Consider the following 21,165-nt stretch of genomic DNA (forward strand, 5'->3'; position numbering starts at 1 on the left):
ACATTTGCACTTTGAAAAATGAATTCATCACACTGCAAGACCATTTAAAATGAACTATATAGATAGTACGATAGATAGATAGACAGACAGACAGACAGAGCGACAGAGCAACAGATAGACAGAGCAACAGACAGGACAACCAACCGAACAAACTCTTGACAGTCAGAGCGACCAAACTAACAAACTCTAGGCAGAAAGAGAGAACAACCGAACACAGACAGACAGATAGATAGAGCGACAGACAAAATGACCGACCAAACTCTAGACAGACAGACAGACAGACAGATAGATAGATAGACTGACCAAACTCTAGACAGACAGACAGACAGACAGATAGACAGATAGATAGACTGACCAAACTCTAGACAGACAGAGAGATAGACAGATAGATCGATTTTGAGGTAAACTACACCTTTAATAATCTATTTTAATATTCAAAGAGCATTAAACAGGAGTTTTATGATATCAATCCAAGAGGGCAGTGAAGGTCAAATCAGTCACTCCCTCCTATTATTCACATTACTCCATCGAGCCCTTTAACATTTATCTGGCAAATGTGGCCATCGGCAGACGCTGCTCCATTAACGTCAGGTCTGCTTTGATGTAAAGGAGCCGGACCTGCGGGTAAGAGCCGGTATGGCTGTGTGCTTTAATAGAAGAGGCTCATATGAATAATTGAAAACATTTTTTTCTGATGAGAGGCTGGAGAAAGCCTGAGGGAGGGTAACCATTAGAACAAATCCAGCCTGCATCAATACAGTCTCAGCTCACTTCCCGCCCAGACCAAATCAACCTGGTAGAGAAACAAAAGCCAAGACAAGCTTCGGTCTGAAACCTAGCGAGCTGACAGGCTAGACAGATTTTAAGGTATTTAAAGAGCACCTATAATGGAATTTTGAAATTTACCTTTCATGTAGTGTGTAACATAGATCTAAGTGAACAAAAACATCCTGCAAAGTTTTGAAATATGACAGTACACCGTATATAAAGTTATTTTCTTTCAAAAGTAAGAGTCGACTCTTGAGTCATTTTTAAGAATCGTTAGAAGACCGAAGCTTTTTCTCTGACTAGATGACGTCAACTTGTCAAGTTATTTGAATACGATACGCCCACTTATTGCGCTCCAAGACGCCAGTGAAAACTAGAAAACATCATGGCGACGAGACGCTGTGTTCTGGGTGAGGATGAGCATTTGAAGACTAAGTGGCTTGAAGACAAACCATACATTGTCGCGATTGTGTGTTTATTTAATCGTCAAATGTCTCTATTTGCATGTTTCGCGATCTCAGGAAGCTTTTATTATGGACTTCTATTATGGCACATGGTTCTTCTTCGTCTGTCTGTACATGGACTACATGTGCACAGAGCGCCCTCCGGCTGCCAGGATGAATTGAAAACAACACATAAGAGACTCAATCGCTCATGATTAGGCTATATCTGCGCATTTTGAGGAAGTATTGAATAAAAAATACTCCTCTGTTTAGAAATTTGACACAGACATATGAGAATCTATCAATATGTCTCCTCATCTGCACACTTTTGAACTAAAAGCCCTGAGGGATGTTGATTTGTCGCGAGTCTTCGTGAGGTGAATAGGAGTTTTTTTATGAATGAGATCAGCTGAGGCTCATATTACAATCAAACAGTTCCGACGCGGTTTTCATATTCATAACTCCTGACACATATTAACAAATTACTGTCACTATAAGACTTCCGTTTCCGAAAATATCTGCACAGACTATACCAATCACAACTGACTGGGTCATCGGACCAATCACCGCAGATTAGCGTCACGTAAAGGCGGGGTTTTGAAAAGTGAATCACTAAAGGAATCATTTGAGAATCGCTGTCAAAACAGGTAAAAATAAATGCATATTATAAGAAAACTGAAGTCTTTTTTGTCATTGCATGCATGCAAAACTGTTGTTGGGGACTTCTAAAACAATATTTGGAACATTTTAAATGCCATGATAGGTGCTCTTTAAGATACTTCTAATGTAAAGGAAAGATGAGCATAAACACAGTTCAACTGGTTGCATCTCCAAATTTGCTTGTGTCACCTCAAATCAATGACTGTAAATGAAAATGAATAACTTGTTACATCATTCTATTCATTGTCTGTCTGTCTAATTTATTTATATATATATAAAAAAATTCTGTTAAGTGCTAGATTAACTGAGACTTGTAACAGCACTTGCATATTGTTGATATTGTTGCCCTTGGACTGCTCTAGCTGCTTCTATTGCCCTCATTTGTAAGTCGCTTTGGATAAAAGCGTCTGCTAAATGACTAAATGTAAATGTAAAATGTATCACATATCCTCATACAAAATCACTTCACAAAAAGCTCAGTGAAAAAGTTCATCCAAGATTGTGGACAAAGTGGAAGAATTGTAGACTAAGAAAACACTTGGCCTACATTTCAATACTTACAAGTATGGATAATTTTTTTTGGAAGTTTAAGTGTTTCATCTAATATTTATATTTGATCTTTATTTTAATTATGACAGACAGACATACATACAGACAGACAGACAGACAGACAATTTAAATATTCAACTCTAGAGAGGAGACATTAAACCAAGGTCCTGACTCTCTGTGGTCATAAAAATCCCATGGCACTTCTCGTAAGAGTAGAGGTGAAACCATGGTGTCCTGGCCACATTCCCTCCATGGCCTTTATCAGTCATGGCCGTCTAATAATCTGCACATTGGTGGTGGTTGAGTAGAGACCACTGACATGATTGTAAAGCACTTTGGGTGTACAGCAGTACATAGGAATTGCGCTATATAAAATACCTCATTTATTCATTCAAAATATTTTTAATGGAATCGGAGCGCTTTCTGTCCCTACTCAACTACCACTTTCAAGTCCCAGAAAGGTAGTAGAGACATTATAAAAGTAATAAATGTGACTCCAGTGGTTTACTCTCAATTTTATGAAGCGGTGCAAGTGCTTTGTTTGCATGAAAAAAACTACACATAATTCACCACTTTATTTACAAAATATGAATCTCCAACACACAATCACGAGAGCATTACGAAATATGTTGTGTAAACGGACATTGGAGATTAATATTCAGTTCTTTCACAATACCCAATGAGAGCACTTTTGAAATTGCGACCGCAAGCTCCTGAGTGCGGGTCTGTTGAACAGCGGAGATGGAGGAACAGCCTATGGAGTGTTTACAACACATCTATTTGTATAACGTGTCTTCAAAAACATGACAACCGTACAGACAAAGAGAAGAGCTGAGGAAAAAAAAAATCCCCTTGGTTTTGAACATAGCGGGTGAGTGTAGAAAGCTACTAGCAAATGTAAACATTACCTGTTCAGACATTACGATCTGCTACGTACATGTTTACATCCCCTTCCCCATGAGATCACGTGAGATGCTTGTGATAATAATATTAATAATATCTTTTAGTATGTGATTCGCAAAATTTTTTTAAATCTTGTTGTGTGTGCATGTTTGAGATTTGAGAGAAAAAACTGAAGATTCTACGTATGCGAGTGATGTGAGTGAAACTCCTCTAGTCTGAGCCCAGCTTAAGATGAACGAAAGTCTTGCAGGTTTGGAACGAGATGAAGGCGAGTAATTTATGACAATTTTCATTTTTGGGTGAACTATCCATTTAAACATCCATTATAAATGAAATGTTTTAACACTTACTCAACATCTGACGATTAAATTCAGTTTTTTCATCACTTTCTCCATTTCATCATCTCTTCATCCCCTTTAACTATAGAAAATATTTAAAGCTTGCTGCCGCAAGTTTAGGACTACCAGCTTCTACTAAGACGAGCACGATTTATTTTTACCATTCAAACCATGTGACAAATCAGACAAAGAAAAGAAAGTCTGAGTATGAGAAGAGACAACAACAAAAAAAAGACTATTGTTCCGTTAAAATACAATCTCAAAGAGAATTCAATGACTGAATTTGAAAGTATAAAGTTAAAGAGTCAATGAAAGGTTCACCACACTATCACTTCTTAAACCCAATTCCCACTATGAACATGGACCTGAAACGCTTTTTAAAAAAAACCAAGACATCCACAATGCAAATACACTGAGCGCTCTCACAGCTCCACATACCTTATCATTCTGCACGGATCTATCCGGCAATTATCTCATTACTGTCCGTCAGAAATCCACAAGCTTGATGTGCGTCCGGTACCTGTGAGCTTAAACCTGACTCTGTGCCTATAGAGCAGAAAGATGCTTCACAGAACGAGAATCCTGTCTCCTCCCTCTGTGCTGTCCTTAATGGCAAGGTTATCTTACACTGCAAACACATTAAAGAGTGAAACCCAACCCTCTCTGGCCTGCTGCTGTGTCTCTGTCCCTCCCAAGAGGACCTCAGATTGCGTTTGCAGCTAGCTCAAGCCGAGCTAAGCCAGATTAGCACACTGGCCTCTTTCTGCAGCATGTGTTACTGTCACACAAGACCAGCGCTGCTCAGACGACACACTCAATCACACACAGATATGTGACGAGACTCAGACATGAGCCACGCTGCTCTAACACACACCGATGGATGCACGCAAAGTCACTGTTGCTAATGGCAACGGTGTTGCTGATGCTGAGCCGGCAGGAAAAGGGAAACCCAACACCTACGTATGGCATGAGATTTCACCTCTGGGGGAATATTGACTGTTTTTTGCAGGATGCTTGCTTCATCTGTTTTCCGGAAAAATGCAACATAGTGAAACCCAGAAATTATATACAATGACTTGCGAAGGTATTCACACCCCTTCACATTTTGTTATGTGGTTGCCTTATGTTAAACTACTTTAAATTACTTTTTTTTCACATCAATCTACAATCCATACACCATAATGACAAAGCAAAAAACAGATGTCACAATTTTGCTAATTTATTAAAAATAAAAAACTGGAAAAAAATTACATTGTATCCTTTCCTGGGACACTTGAAATTTACCAGAGAAGCATTCCAATTTCGTTTGTTTCGCTTGATGTTACTACACTTCAAATTAACCTGTGGCAAATTCAATTGAATGGACATGATTTGGAAAGGCACACACACCTCTCAATAAAACGTCTAACAGCTGAAAATGCATATCAGAGCAAAAACCAAGCCATGAGGTCAAAAGAACTGCCCGTGGAGCTCAGAGAAAGGACTGTATCAAGACACAGATCTGGGGAAGCATACTAAAACAATTCTGCTGTATTAAAGGTTCACAGAAGCATGTAGCCTCCATAATCCTTAATGGACTTAGTTCAGAACAGCCAGGACTCATCCTAGAGATGCATAGAGTGGTGACCAAGAAGCTGATGGTCAGTCTAGTTGAGCTCAATAATTATATATGGAGATGGCAGAAATTTACAGAAGGATAAACATCACTACAACACTCCACTGATCTGGGCTTTATAGAAAAGTGGCCAGACTCAAGCTTCTCCACAGAAGACCTCCTCAAAAGCACCTAAAGGACTCTCTTTTAGACTGTGAGAAACGACATTCTCTGGTCTGATGGACCTCAGTTCCAAGCATCATGTATAGAGAAAACCAGGCACTGCTCATCACCTGCACAATACCATCCAAACAGTAAACTGTGGTGGTAGCAGCATCATGCTGTGGGGCTGTTTACTAAGTGGGGCAGCCAGTCTCCCCCCCCCCCCCCAGCTCTACAGCACCCCACAATTTTCCAATGTAAATCTGTGGAGAAAAATGGAACTGCAGCGCCCTGTAATTGAGAGCCACTGGGGCAGATTTCAGACTGCCCTACTTATTTTCACATTACTTCACGTAAACCTCGCTCAAATCTAGAGATGCACCGAATGTTCGGCAATTAGGGCTGCAACAAATGATTATTTTAATAATAATCGATGAATCTAACGATTATTAGAACGATTAATCAACTAATCATCGATTATTGTCATTCGCATCAAAGCCTAATCAGTAAATTTTGAACGATTATTCAGCTTTTACAATTAGTTAAAACATTGAGTTATACATATTCTAACTATAATATATAAAAAAGAAAATCACTTCAGCTTTTGAAATGGTTGTTTTAATTCACTTTGAGCCAAGTTCTCACAACTCACATCACACACAATGAGATGTTTGAATGTAAACATCTCTTGGCAGCAGTGCTAAGAGCTTCATTTGTAAAACAATAATAGGCTATTATTAGGCTAAATACTGCTTTTCTTAGAACTGAAACAGAAAAAGAGGACATTTACTTCAGGACACAAAGAATGGTAAAAAATATTAATCTGCAAATGACATCAGAATCAGAAAGATTGCAGACAAAATGACATAATATTAATCTCTTACTTGACAATTGAGCTGACAGATTCTCATTCACCTTTTAATTAACAATATGAAAAAGTAACTGACATGATATTCTTCCTAGCATCGCCTTTTGTAAGTCTTCATGCATATGGAACAAAATACAGGCAAGTGATGAGACTATAATACCTAATAGTGTTATAATAATAAAAACAGTCCTGACTCCAAGCTCGATCAAACTTTATTCTATGCTAAATAAATAATCACATTACTGTAATTATATTATTATTGTTAATATTATTACAATTATTAGTATTATTGCATTCTCTAATAAAGAGATTTACCGCTAGTTAGTTGTTTCCTCTTTAAGAGCTCCAACATGCACGTTGTGCTCCCGTGAAAAGTTTTGCCTTGCACGTCTCACTCAGCTCCTGGTTCAGTAGTTAGGGCACTGATCAGGACAAGAGTCAATGGGCTAACTCCCTGATCAGTGCCCTGACTACTGAACAAGGGAGCTGATTGAGACACAGCCTTAGTTTGAAGTTTTGAGAAACTTTCCCACATCTTGCTAGCTCAGATTTGTTTGCACTCCGTCATTCGCGCTTCTTCTACCGCAACATTTGTAAGGGCTACAATCTAGCGCTTCAGCACCGTAGCAGTCAAATCGCGATATTGCAGGCCCTTACATTAGGTCACATGAAATCAAACGGACAACAAAGATATTTGTCGACAATTTTTTATTCGTTTCAGCCCTATCGGCAATGCAGCAGGTCGGAAGTGAGGAAGCATTAAAGGTGCACTATGTGACATTTTTATCCAAAAACCACTAGGCCAGTGTTATATATTTTGTTCAGTTGAGTACTTACAATATCCCAGATGTTTCCAACTATTTGTAAATCGTGAGAAATTGCTATTTTAACCAAGTAACCGGGACGTGTGAGGGAGTCACCTATCGACTGCAGCATATCTGCATTACCCGCGGTTTCCGGTTTTATTTTGCAGAAACGCTTTACTCTCACTGCAGTGTGAACAAGTGTCATAGCAGCCGCTGAGCGAACGCACAGAGTAACGTCATAACAATTTTCAACACACTCAGATGTATCTAATATGATAAACAGAGCTGCGTTACCTCATACTCATGACCGGAAAAGCGGAAGTGGCGCCTGCGACTGTGTCATAATAAAAGTCCCACTGCTCGCGAGGTGTGTGTTCATCTTATTAACAATCGCTCCAGAGGCCTTGCTCAGCTCCACAACACTCTGTCCTGCTCTGCTTCATACTACAGTAACGTTAATAATCACATCCATGAACAACATGATTTCTGCCCGAGTCCTATCCTGATTCTTTTCCACCGGCTGTGAGGTGAAGACCACATGTCCCAAGAGTCTGCGCTCAAACTTGGCATCATCAAACTACACCTTTGTTTTGTACAGGCGATCTCTAGTGGACGGAAAAGTTACATAGTGCACCTTTAAGCCTTGTTTATACTTTTGTCTGGCTCCGCAGCGCGAGTCTCCGCTGACTGCGCTACGCGCGCCTCATCAGCTTGGCACTCTGCGATTACGTTATTTTTGCCACGCGCACCCTTGCGCTCGTGCGGACGCATTGAGTATAAACAAGGCTTAAAGAAGGCTTTAAAGTCTCAGAGAAATAAAAGGAAAAAAATAGAAAACCGCGTTCGGCTTTGGCCAATAATTTTCATTTCGGTGCATTCATCCTCAAATCCTAATGCTTGCCCATTTTTCCTGCTTCGAACACATCAACTTTAAAGGACAAAATGTTCACTTGCTGCCTAATATATCCCACCCACTAACAGGTGCCATGATGAAGAGATAATCAGTGTTATTCACATCTTAACGTTATGCCTGATCGGTGTATATATTTGTGATTTTTACGTTATTTATTTAGTCATGGTGGCCCATGTTTGCTAAGAAGCCAAAACTAATACAAATATGCACAATCTATATGATAAATAAATTATAAATTAGAATATTTATGTATTTATGGTGAATATGGAAAATAGTCAATAGTTGAAACAAAGTGGCATAATTGCCTTAATGTAGTATTTGTATTCTTTATTATGCCTATTTTCCACACTCAACATAAATAAATATCCTAATATACAATTTATTTATCATTAATTTATCATTGCATCATCAGAGAAGAGACAAGATGTTGCTGCAAGAGGGAGGGGAAGTAATTTCTCAATATGAATCTGCAGTCAACCCTATATTAATCAGTATCTAGATTTGAATAAAGAGTGAGAGTTTAATGCAAATACTGTATAACACAAATGAAATGCAAGCATAAAGCCAAATGGCACATTCCAACTTGAGTATATGTGAGAGGAAATGACCTGCAGTTATAAACACCTATCTGAAGAACGGCTGAGTTTCAGTTCATATTTCTATATATACTGTTCAGACTGTGAAGTTCCTCGAACCAGAACTGCACTACAGATGTTGTGTCAGGTTTCAGAGGGTTGAAATGAACAATTAAAAAGGAACAAATCTTTTAGTATATGCGTTGCTTCTTACATAGTACACAAGGCCGAATTTATATCACTCTCTATATCAAACTTTCCCGAACACAAACTTACGCAAACCACAAACTCTCACACAATAAAATCACTGTACTAGTGTTTCTCTCAGAGGGAAATATTACCCTTCATAGTGCTACATAAAAAATTGAATGAATCAACAAACTGCCACCATTGCTACCATTGTTGTAAAACAATGAGGAAGTTTCTCTGACTTTCGTATGTCTTCACAGAGAAAAATGTTATTTAGGGGATCTGCTGTGAATCTGTGTCAAAGTGATGTTCTGGAGATGTTAAAAATTTAATATTTTTTTGCAAGTAGATCACTGCTAGACAGGGTCTAAAATGGACACTCACCACACCAAGTGCCAAGTGGGGCAAATTTCCAGGGAAAAACCACTAAATAATTAATTCAATAATTGTCATAAGATATAAAGATATAATCTAAATAATGAATGAATTAATAAATAAATTATATATATTAATACAATTAAATAAGAAATAATATACAAAAACAAAATAAATAAAAAAAATTATAATAGTAATTGTGGAAAGGTTTCTTACCAGCTTGTTCCTCCATGCTGCTGGTGTTGCCGCCTGGATCTGCAGTCGCTATGACGTTCCAGTATGACGACATATTTCAGGCTAAAAGCTGCCGTTTCATTTAAAGGATCATTGACTGAAGATATGTGAAATGCCCCTTGAGGAACAGATTGATCCATCCATTTGCTTGTCTTAAAAACAAAATTCAGAGACACTTTAAACTCGTAGACAAGTGAAAAAGACAACATTATGTAGAGTGCTACAGAATATATATAATTTTAGAATATTCATTGCATTGTTTCATTAAAGAGAACGTACTCGGTTACTTAACATAACCTCGGTTCCCTGAGATAAGGGAAGGAGTACTGCGTCGAAGACGCCATGGGAATTCTCCTATTCTCGAATATACTGAAGTAATTTGTAAAATCACGCAGTCCTACTGCCCAGTCAAAACAGTGTCGAGACATCTCGCACGCTATTGGCTGGCCAGCAGGAACTGCATGAACCAATGGCAGAACAGCGTAATCTGAGCGAACCAATGGGCACAAAGCCCCCGAAGCTGAGCACAAGAGCCCGCGAAAGGGGCATATAAAATATGCTGTAACTGTCAAAAACGTCAGGTTAAATCGACGGAAGCGACGATCATCCGAGTCAGCACCATAGCACGGCCGTCTACGAAGTACTCCTTCCCTTATCTCAGGGAACCGAGGTTACGTTAAGTAATGGAGTACGTTCCCTTTCGAACGGTCAGTTCGTACTGCGTCAGAGACGCCATGGGAACCTGTAAAATCCCGCCGTGCTATGATAAGCGCAGTGACATGTACTCCCTCAAGTTTGAAAACTTACTAGACTCAAGACTAGAGTTACTGACACATAATTTTAATACATATAAGTCTTATACTAATGGGCTCATAGAGGCCGGTAACTATAAGGAATGTGTAAGCATTGAAGCATATGAAGGCCCCAAATGCCAACTTATGACGGGGACGGGCTTACAAGGCCGTCTAATATTCGTTAGGCCGTCTTAGTATTTTTATACAGCGAGGACTTGTGCCTGCAGTGCAGGGACATCCAGACTGTAGAATCTGGTTAAAGTAGATGGTGAGGACCAACCTGCCGATCTACAAATGTCATCCATTGAAACTCCACTAGACCACGCCCAGGAGGAGGCCATGCCTCTGGTGGAGTGAGCTTTGACACCTATGGGGCATTGGAGGCCCATAAGCCGCGTTTCCACCGCAGGAACTTTACCCCGGAACCAGGAACTTTGGGGGGGAACTCGGTGTGTTTCGACCGCAGGAACCAGGGTCTAAATGAAGTTCCGGGTAAATATTTCCCCCTCCAAACGGCCCTGCTTGCGAGGTGGGACTTTTCAAAAGTTCCCAAACTTTCGGGGGTGGGACTTGGGCGCTGAACATGCTGATTGGTTGAGCTCTCGCAGCTATTTTTTTTTCCACCGCCATATTTACAAGTCTTTTGCGAGGTGAGTTCCGTGGGTTTTGCGTTCAGTAAATATTTTTTTTTGCAACAATGGAGTTCAACAAAAAATTCGACCGATGGACCGACGACGAGGTTCAGGCTTTATTGAGCATATATGCGGAGGAGGACATCCAGCGGGAACTGGAAACGGCGACCCGCAATGAAAAGGTATAACTGAAGATATCGACTCGGTTCCAGTCACACTGGAAAACAGCGCAGAGAGAAGTTGAAGAAATTAGACAAGATTACAAGAAATTAAAGGATCATAACAACCGGAGCGGTTCCGACCGCCTGGACGCGTTGCTGGGACACAGACCGTCCTTTTCTGGCGCAGCGGTAACGAAAGACTCGGCTAGTGCGTTGTTGGAAACCATCCAGGAATCCGAGTGGGTTGAAGGTAAGTTAAATATATCATCTTGGTATCATCTATTAAACTCGTTGCAGTGTTTAAACACGTTGCAGTAACTTTTTTCAACGTGCTTTTCCAGGTGTAACGAGTGGCCCTGATGAATCGCAGGCAACGGAGACCAGCGTGTTTTCCCCCGCGGTCACCAGTACGTTATAAAGCTGACAAAAATGTGTATATATTTAAAAACTGATGTGTAATCCTTAATGGTTTTGTTGTTTTTAATTGTAAACTTAAATTGCCCATGATAAAAATTGCACACTGGGCATTGTTCAAGCTGGGCAAACAATTGTTCATTATTTGTAGTGAAAACACTTTAAATAATTAATTGATGGTTTCTATTGTTTCATGGTTGCCTTGTGTATTAATTTCCATGTGTTTCTGTGCAATTTTTCTACTTAGAGAAAAGGAAAAGGGACTGTGACTTTCTTGATGCACTGAGGGACATGGAGGATGATGCTAACCCTGCAGCATGGACAAGAACTGACCAATATATGCAGCTGTTACTGGATGGCCAGGCCGAGGAGAGATGAGGAGGCAAGATTTGGCATTCCACCAGTCAGAAGCGGAAGAAAGCTGACGGCAGCAGGGGGACTTTCAGACCGGGTTTCTGTCTGTTCTTGGACAGTTTGTCCAGTTGTTCAAGAAGTAGCCACAATGACCAGCCGCTTGAATGAAGCATTTGCTCTACCACATGTGTACTTTATATATTGTACGTGTTGGCACAGCTCTTGGACAGGTTACTGAAAAATACACTTTTTTTATATTGTTGTTTTCACATTTTATATTTTCATTTTATTGTTCTAGTAATTTATTTGTCTTTGCACACTTTTATTTTAATTTTGTAAGAACTAATCTGTCTAAAATAAAGTAAAATGTGTAAAATGTCACTGTGTCTTTAATTTCCACATTCTAACTATATAACCACATTCTAATTGTATTCATATAGTGTAGGAAGCAAATAAAAGGGCTGCTGCTCGCAAGTCTTTCTGAATATGCACAAACATATCTAGAAAACCCAAATATTATATTTTTAAATGTATAACTATGTGAATGTAGTATAATAACTTATAACCACAACTTAAGTGAAGCCATAAGTGTGGTCCTGCTTCATTTCAAATTTAAGGAAGAAGTCTCTAATATTATGCATTTAATGAAGCATATTGTAATACTAGTCATGTGATTTTTTTTTTTTTTGTGAATGTTAAGAGATGTTATTGTGATAAAAAATAAAATACTTGCAGTCTAGTACCTAATCTTTCAACCGCTTAATTCAGTCTATTGTTTTCATTCAATTAACTTTTCACACATCTGTCATGAATGACTGAAACCTCATTATCCTTTTATAGAAAATATTTTTTTTTGGAATTGAGCTATTACAACACATTCAGATTTTGGATTGCCCATCATCCCATTTTGCATTAAAATGGTCAAACCAGGTGAAAGTGCACGTTTAAATAAGCAGTGTTGGTAATGTGTGTACATATAATCAGCAAAAGCAGCGCTGCTTGCATCACCTACACTTGTTATTGTTGCAGACAGTATCGCGCAAAAGTGATTCATGTCCGTCGGTGACTGGGAGGAGCAGTCGCGCGCATTCCCACGTCACCGGACTAATTTGCCTAATCTCCCCGGTACTTTAGACCGCGGTGGAAACGCAGATTGTAGCAGGTCTGGGGGAGAAAAAGTTCCTGGGAAAAAAGTTCCTGGTACAAATAGTTCCGGGTAATTTCGGTGGAAACGCGGCTATAGTGTCATATGCTAACGCTATCGCGTCCACTAGCCATCTGGCTAGGTTTTGTTTGGTGACCGGAAGTCCCTTAGTTCGGTCACCAAAACTCTAAAGTGGGAGGACCGCTCAATATATGCTCCAAGCGCCCTAACAGGGCCGAGCAGGTGTAACTGTCTCTCATCCTCTGAAGTGGGGAGGGCAGAGAGAGTGATTACCTGTGCTTTGAACGGTGTTGAAAGCACTTTAGGTACATAACCATGCCCTGGTTTGAGGATGACTTTAGAATCGCCTGGGCCAATTCTAAACATGACTCGTTCACAGATAACGCTTGAATGTCACCTACACGCTTAACAGATGCCAGTGCTAATAGCAGGGCAGTTTTCAGCGAAAGCGGCTTTAATTCAGCCGTCTGCAACGGCTCGAAGGGAGGTCTTTTTAGTGCTCTTAGGACCAATGAAGGTCCCAGGATGGCACCGTAGAAGGGAGAGGGGGGTTAAGCCTCCTGGCTCCTTTTAAGAATTTTATGACCATGTTGTGTCTGCCTGATTGGCCAGCTATAGGCGTATGAGATGCGGAGATAGCTGCCGTGTAGACTTTGAGTGTGGATGGAGTGTGTCCTGCATCCAACATCTCTTGTAGAAAAACGAGAATTTGTGATATCTCGCATGACACTGGGTTATAGTTCCTGACTGAACACCAGTAAGAGAACACTGACCATTTAATGGCATAGAGACGTCTAGTAGACGGATAGTAGATGGTGCTCAAGACACTCACTGGGAGGTTCTCAAGCCCCCCTTGAGTGGCCAAACATGTAACACCCACAATTTTGGGGTGGGGGTGCCAGATTGTCTCGTTCGCCTGAGAAAGGAGATCTTTCCTCAGGGGAACTGGCTGATAGTAACTGAATCAACTCGGGAAACCTGATGTGGGTTCGCCAGAGTGGAGCCACTAGCAGGACTGTGTGCTCGCATTCCCTGATCCTTTTTCAAATCTGGGGAATGAGCAGTACTGGTGGAAAAGCATAAAGTATGCAGCTGGGCCATTCGTGGGCCAGCGCATCCTTGCTCTTTGAATAGAATAGATTGGGCAATGACAGTTGTCTTCGGAGGCGAAGAGGTCGACCTCTGCCCTCCCAAAAACACTCCATATCGTTTGAACTGTTTAGGAATGGAGGGCCCATTCCCCCGGGGACACGAGGCCCCTGGAGAGCATGTCTGCTCCCTGGCTCAGTCTGCCGGCACATGCACTGCTTTCAGTGAATGTAATTTGCCTTTTGCCCATAGGAGGAGATGTCTGACCTGTTGGTTGAGCCATCTCGACCTGAGCCCGTCTTGGCGGTTTATGTAGGAGACCACAGTCGTGTTGTCCGTGCGGGCTAGAACATGGTGACCTGAGAGACGTGGTAAAAAAGTCTCGAGGGCTAGCACTACTGCCAGCATTTCTAGACAGTTTATGTGCAACCGTGACTCCGTGCTCGACCATGAGGCGAAGGCCGGTTCGTCCTCGTACAGAGCACCCCAACCCGAGTTGGAGGCGTTCGTGGTGACCACCATCCGTCTGGAAACTGTTTCCAAGTGACCTCGGGGCCAGGGCTTTGACACAGCCACGGTCCACTTTGATCCAAAGCTGGCCTGAATGCCACGCTTGGGAAGGAACCTGTGATTTCAGCCAGTACTACAGGGGGCGCATGAGCATCATACCCAGCGGAAGTACTGGAGAAGCTTTTGCCATTAGGCCTAGCATTCTCTGAAATTTTTAGGGGTCTGTTGTTCCCATTTTGAATGAACATGCAAGCTGCTGTGTAGTCAAAGCGCGCTCGTCCGATAGCCACGCCCTCATTTGGGCTGAGTCTAAAATCGTTCCCAGGAAGGAGGTTCTCTGCCTGGGAAGCAATGAGCTCTTGGCTGTATTTATTAGACCCAGGCATTCTAGATGGCTGAGTAGCACAGATTTGTGAGATTTTATTTCTTCCTCTGACTGGGCCAGTATGAGCCAGTCATCGAGGTAGTTCAGAATGCGCATTCCCGCTTGTCTTAAGGGGGAGAGAGCTGCATCCATGCACTTCGTGAAAGTGTGGGTGGCCAGGGACAGGCCAAATGGCAGGACTGTGTACTGATAAGCCTTCCCGTCGAACGCGAATCTCAAAAACGGTCTGTGACGTTGGATAATTTGGATATGAAAGTAAGCATCTTTCAGATCCAATGAGAAAAACCAGTCCATCGGACAGATTTGCGCGATGATCTGTTTTAATGTCAGCATTCTGAAAGGCCGTTTGATAGAGCCTAGTTCAGGTGTCTGAGATCTAAGATGGGCCTGAGGCTGCCATCTTTTTTGGGAACAAGGAAGTAGCGGCTGTAAAAAACCTGACTCGCTCTGAGCTGGAGGCACCGCCTCTAACGCTTTTATTTTATTTTAATTATCAATAGGCTCTCTACTTCGGTTTTGAGGACGTGAGTCACGTTGCTCTCCACCGAAGTGTGCGTTATGCCCGTGAAACGAAGGGTTTGCGAGCGAATTGGAGCGAGTATCCTTGTTGAATTGTTTTTTTTTTATTTATTGAACTCGCCTTTGTGGCGGTAGAATGCAGGGGAGCACGCATTAAAGCGGACTTGTAGTTTACATACATTGCATGAAAAACATTCAGAACAGTATTTTTCTCCCTGACCGGAACAAAAACGGGCCGTGGGGAGAGAACTCGGAGTCTTTTGGGAGGCGGACCGGCCTGGGCGGGACTCAACCCTCCTCTCTTCCTGATCAACCTGTCAGGGCTGTTTTCTGTGTTCAGTTTTGGATAAGGGCCCTGTTCAGATGTCCGCCTGTTGGTTTGATGTTTGTGACACTGTGCGGACAGCACTTATGTGTAGCGGCGCAAACTTGTAGTGGGCGCGCGCTCTACATATAGAGCGCTCTCGGCGTGAGCGATAATCTGTGAGAACAGTGCTTATGAGCAAGGTGCACGTATTTTAGTAAGGTCGTTGTTAAAAACAGCGCTGATGTGCAGGCGAGCATGTTTGACAACAGGCTAGTTGACTGCAATATTTTCATCTCCAGTCGCCTGAACCGAGGGGATTGAGAGAATGTAAAGTAAGTCTGTAGTGGTAATCCGACCACAGCAGGACTTTTGAGTGGTTCTATAGTGCTGAATTAACAGTGCTTATATGCAGGGGTACACCCTATGTAGGGGACACACTGCCTGCAGTCATAACAGAGGAAAGAACTCTTAATTGTTTATTAGGATCGCCGTTAATACAGCGTTCTGTGTACAGGCGTGCATGTTTTATAACAGGCTCGTTTACTGAGAGAAGTGGTAGAGGGCTTGGCCACCATTCACTAAATTGAGACTCACTGAGAAACCTGTGAGAGCGGGGCTCGAACCGGCAACCCTGTACCAGCAGAGGGCGCGGCTTTGACGTAGGTCGATATGTTTTTCTCAGTATTGTACAGAAAGGATACACCAAAGAGCGCAGGGGAAAGGCGTGACAGCTCGCGGGATCGCTGGCGATTTGAGCGCGCTGAAATACAGCAGGCTCCTGACTCTCGCAGGACGTCCGGGCTAGTTAGCTCGCTATTCCGCTGCAGGCTCGTCAATTCACAGTGAAGGTGGTGTAGTTTATCAGCGAGGACTGTAGATCGTCGCTGAAGGAGATTAATCTGACGTTTTTGACAGTTACAGCGTATTTTATATGCCCCTTTCGCAGGCTCTTGCGCTCAGTTTCGCGGGCTTTGTGCCATTGGTTTACTCAGATTACGCAGTTCCCACTGGCCAGCCAATAGCACTGCGTGATTTTACAAATTACTTCAGTATATTCGAGAATAGGAGAATTCCGATGGCGTCTTCGACGCAGTACGAACTGACCATTCGAAACGGAAACACTGATAGCAGCAAGAAAAACATAAACAACTATTTGACAAAATTACTTTTTAATACACATTACTGGTGTTATTCATTGGTGCAGGATGTTTAAAAGCAAAACATTGTCTTTATGAACCCTTACTTTTGAAGTCCAATATTCTTTGGAAATAGGTCATTTTACAATGATTTGAATATTAACAATTACAGAAAGGGAACAATACCAGTGGCATCTGGCACATTCTAATTTAGTTCCTCGAACATATGCCACTGCCATCTTTTTTATAGAAGTCCAATCTAAAGGAAGTCTGCTGGTGGTAACTTGCTTTCGATTGTAAGAGCTAGATGTCAGCTCATCCATATACCAACTGTCCATTCGAACAATTATTCTAAAGTCTACAATCCACCACAAGGAACTGATGTTTTCCAGAGCTGAAGCGTAGTGCCAGGCTGCCAGCTAAAGAAGTGACTCATTTTTCCTTGGCTTGAGGTCATTGGTCATTTGGTTACAAACAAAACAAGCTTTCTTTAGCGAGTTACAGTAGGCTACATTGAATTCTAATGAGTGACCACTGCAACGCTGGTACGGCCAGACACATTTTGACTCACATTTTGCAATTAAATGTTTTGAAAGTCCCATGCAATATCATGGAATTTCGAGCACTTTAAAATACCATGGTAAACATTAGTACCATGGAAGTCTCAAATGTTCCATCACCAATTTACCATGGTACTACCAATACTTTACTGGCTAGGCGTATATACCCCAAATATTAACGTTTACAACTTCTGTTTAATCAAGTAGGAGAGACCGGGGCTAGTTGTCACACTTACTCCAGTGATTAAATATTTCCAATGATGGGTATATTTTTAAACGTCAGATTTTGTACTATGGACACAAACGTTCAAGACTTGAATACAGAAATATATAGGCTATATAACTGTTAGTACCCAGGAAAACACATTTAGCCTTAAAACTCAATATTATTGATCTGACTGAACTGACAACTGAGCTAGATGATGACATCACTGTTTTTCCTGCAGAATTGCTTTACAGTAATGAACTAATTTAATAATTTATGATCAACTGAACTGAATCAACACTGAATTGACTTTAGCTGAACAATAATAACACCATTTTCTTTTAAAGCCGCAATGCACTGTTTGCATCTTTATTTTCCTGCACTTGTAAAGCTGCTTCGAAACAATCTGTAAAGCGCTGTATTTAAAGGTGACTTGACTATTGAACACACACGACCCAATAGCAGGACATATTGTCACAAAAAATATTGTCACAGTGCAATGGAAATATGTTTTTTAGGCCGCTTTAAACATTAAAATAATCACGAAACAAAACAATTCATGAACAGCAACAATTTAACACGGGGTTGAAACTAACCAGAAAAATCGCTGCTATAGCAAACAAACACACGTCAAACCTCAGCTTTACTTGTCGATGTTACCAAGCTCCCCAGTTTGTTGAATGAATGTTACAGATTACATTTACAATATCCCACATACACAACCTCACCTGTACTGCAAACACTGCAAGGCGCGCTAACTGGTCTCGCACGACGCATGGATTATTATTGCAAGCGTTCCAAACCAAACTAGACTTGTTAAATTGCGTCGCGACGCAGACAGTGTAGACGAGGAATACATGTGGTGTAGTCAACATTATAAGAAAGTTCAGTGTACTTACCAAACTCTTGAATACATGATATATCCTGCAAAACCGTGGAATAAAGCGTGGCTCCTCAGATGCTTTCGGTTTGGATCGGTTTCGTAGACGCTCACGGATCAAACCAGATTTCTACTTCCTGATCTGAGGGACAATCTTTCCTGAGGAGTTGAGAGAGAGTCCGCCGCTCATTGCACACACATGCTAACCTGCTGGGGACTTTCCATAGACTTCTATTGTTTGAGTCAATTATATTTCTGTATCGTAAACGTAACCCTCACAAAAACCTATCTGCATTTTCACATTTCCAACAAGACATTAATAAACATGTCAGTTTATTAAGCTATTTTCCTTGTTGGCTGCGTGTCCATATTGTGTTTCTGTTGTTATGTAGGCTACACTCACATTACCTGTTTATATTATCAGCGAAACATGATTTGCTGGACGTTTTCAGACGTAGCTATTATCAAGCCTATCTATAAAAGTAATATTTTAAACTAATACATAGTTAATTTAATATCACTCACAGTTTCTTGTAATATAAAGGTTTTATTATTATGCATTGTCATAATTACAGCAAAAATACCAGCTGCAGGTCTTTGAAGTTTGAGATCCACATATCTCAACCAGATCTTGTAAAAACAAACTGTATGCAAATACACAAAGTTGCAAATGTGCTGTCCCTTTGTATAGCTACTCACATAGGAAGTGATTGAGTTAACCTCAAATGTTTGTGCCACTAAACCAAATTACATCTAGGTAGCTTATAAAATTCTCTTCAAATCTCTTTGTATTTATGTACTTTCTTAGAGTAGCCTATATTTCGCACCACTACAGCAGATCAAAATGACAATAAACCGTTACTTCATATGATATTTTATTCATTGATTCAGATTCAGTTTTTTTTTTAAATCAATAGCTATTTAATAAGTCAAAGTAAACAATATAGTTTAAACAATTACATAAATTCACTCAGATGATGTGAATGTATATTTACAAAATGAAATCACTGTTAATGCTAATTATACATTAACACATGCAGTTGTCCATATACAGTGCAGAAAACAATTCATCATTTCAATTTGCATTCAGCATCACAAAGTGAATGTAGTAACAGAAATTATTTAAGACAGCTTTGAGGCAGTTTGCAGGACCATTAGTGAATTTCAATCCAAAAACTTGCTTTTTATACACAACAGACTATACTTGGTAACAATATTTTGTTTTTAGCTGCCATGCATGCCTTGGTTTTGATTAAATATTGCAGTATTTATTATAAAGGATTTATTCGTGCACATCATTATTATATTTTTTTAATTCATGTGCAATCTTAATCTTTGATCAAAATAACTTCCCCTCCCTCTTGCAGTGACATCTCTTTTCTGATGATGCGTTTACCGGCATTAGGGCGGGACAACCTGTCACTCATTTGAGATCAACCAATAGCAAACCACAAAAATTCAACCATTCAATCAATTCCCCATGGACAAAATCAAGTCCCGCCCTACATTTTTTTTCTGTTTGAGAAGCCCTTTCACTTGTCACAATAGGGAAGAAAAGCTTTGTGGCCACTTTAAGACCGTTTAATCAAGTGAAGTCGCCTGCATTTATAAAGCACTTTATACAATACAGATTGTTTCAAAGCAGCTTTCGGCTGTTGTTCAGCTGAAGTCAGTTCAATGTTGATTCAGTTCTGTTGTAAAGATCATCAATTATTAAATTAGTTAGTTAATTAGTCTTGCAAAAATGATGTCATCGTCCACCGCAGCTCAGTTCTCATACAACAGTGTCAGCACAGTCAGATCGATAATATGTTGAATGTTAAGAAGAATTGAATCTCCAAATCAAAAGAAGCAAAGCCTGTGTGTATGTGTTCAGCAAGGCAATCAAACAACAATGGTTTGCATGTGAATCTATTGCAATAAAACATACTTAACTCGGATATATATTTCTTATATTAGTAAATATTGAGAGATGATGGATGACTTGGCTTGATTTTTAAACATCCAAATTAAATAAAAAAATAAAAAACACAAACTTTCTTTTAAATCTGTACAGCACATCTACATCAAATAAACAATAGAAAAAGAACTGAAATGAGAGCGATGGTTAAAGCCAGAGTTTCTTCATCCGTAGGCTGACAGATGCTGTTATGAACACAGATAGATGGTGGAGCCTCAGATCACAGTTTGAGCTGCTCGCTGAGTCTAATAGTGATGGCTTTGACCTCGGTGTACTCGGCCAGTGCATACTCACCCCTGCACACACACATTAGAAGGAAATGTACATGCATAATCCAAATCGACAGAAAACTTGACAAGACTCTTATCATGAGGCATATGCCCATGCATGTGCAAAGAGAGTGTTTACCGAAGTCTTAAAGGTACAGCAGGTAAAACTGCTTGTTTATTTCTAAGATTTGAGATTAAGGGCCCTATTTTAACAACGGTTTAGTTTATCGACGGAAAAGACGGTCTGCGCGCCAGCCACATGGTCCAAAAGGGTTGTACCTAGTCTCTTAATGAGTCATGGGTGTGTTTTGGGCGTAACATGCAATAAACCAATCAGAGTCTCATCTCCCATTCCCTTTAAAAGCCAGTTGCGCTTGCACCATGGTGGATTCCCTATTTACATGGTGGAATTTGCAAGCGGAAAGACTGAATGCTTCTCCGGAGAGGA

At 40.6% G+C, this 21,165-nt stretch overlaps 2 protein-coding genes across 2 annotated transcripts in view; both read right to left on the bottom strand.

Moving 5' to 3' along the window:
* The window catches only part of lrrk1 (leucine-rich repeat kinase 1), a 90,938-nt gene extending 72,303 nt beyond the window's left edge, over positions 1-18,635 (bottom strand). Inside the window, exons 1-2 of the mRNA XM_079810454.1 lie at positions 18,508-18,635; positions 9,360-9,529 (exon numbers count right to left, since the gene is read on the bottom strand). Of these exons, the coding sequence (XP_079666580.1) occupies positions 9,360-9,432 (73 nt within the window). The 5' untranslated portion in view covers positions 9,433-9,529; positions 18,508-18,635. The remainder of the gene's footprint in view (positions 1-9,359; positions 9,530-18,507) is intronic.
* Positions 18,636-19,349: 714 nt separating this feature from the next.
* Positions 19,350-21,165, bottom strand: part of aldh1a3 (aldehyde dehydrogenase 1 family, member A3) — a 55,648-nt gene continuing 53,832 nt past the window's right edge. The window contains exon 15 of the mRNA XM_079809837.1: positions 19,350-20,744. Coding sequence (XP_079665963.1) covers positions 20,669-20,744 — 76 coding nt within the window. The 3' untranslated portion in view covers positions 19,350-20,668. The remainder of the gene's footprint in view (positions 20,745-21,165) is intronic.

The sequence above is a fragment of the Gobio gobio genome (genome assembly GCF_949357685.1).
Source record: "Gobio gobio genome assembly, chromosome: 2".
Taxonomy (NCBI): Eukaryota; Metazoa; Chordata; class Actinopteri; order Cypriniformes; family Gobionidae; genus Gobio; species Gobio gobio.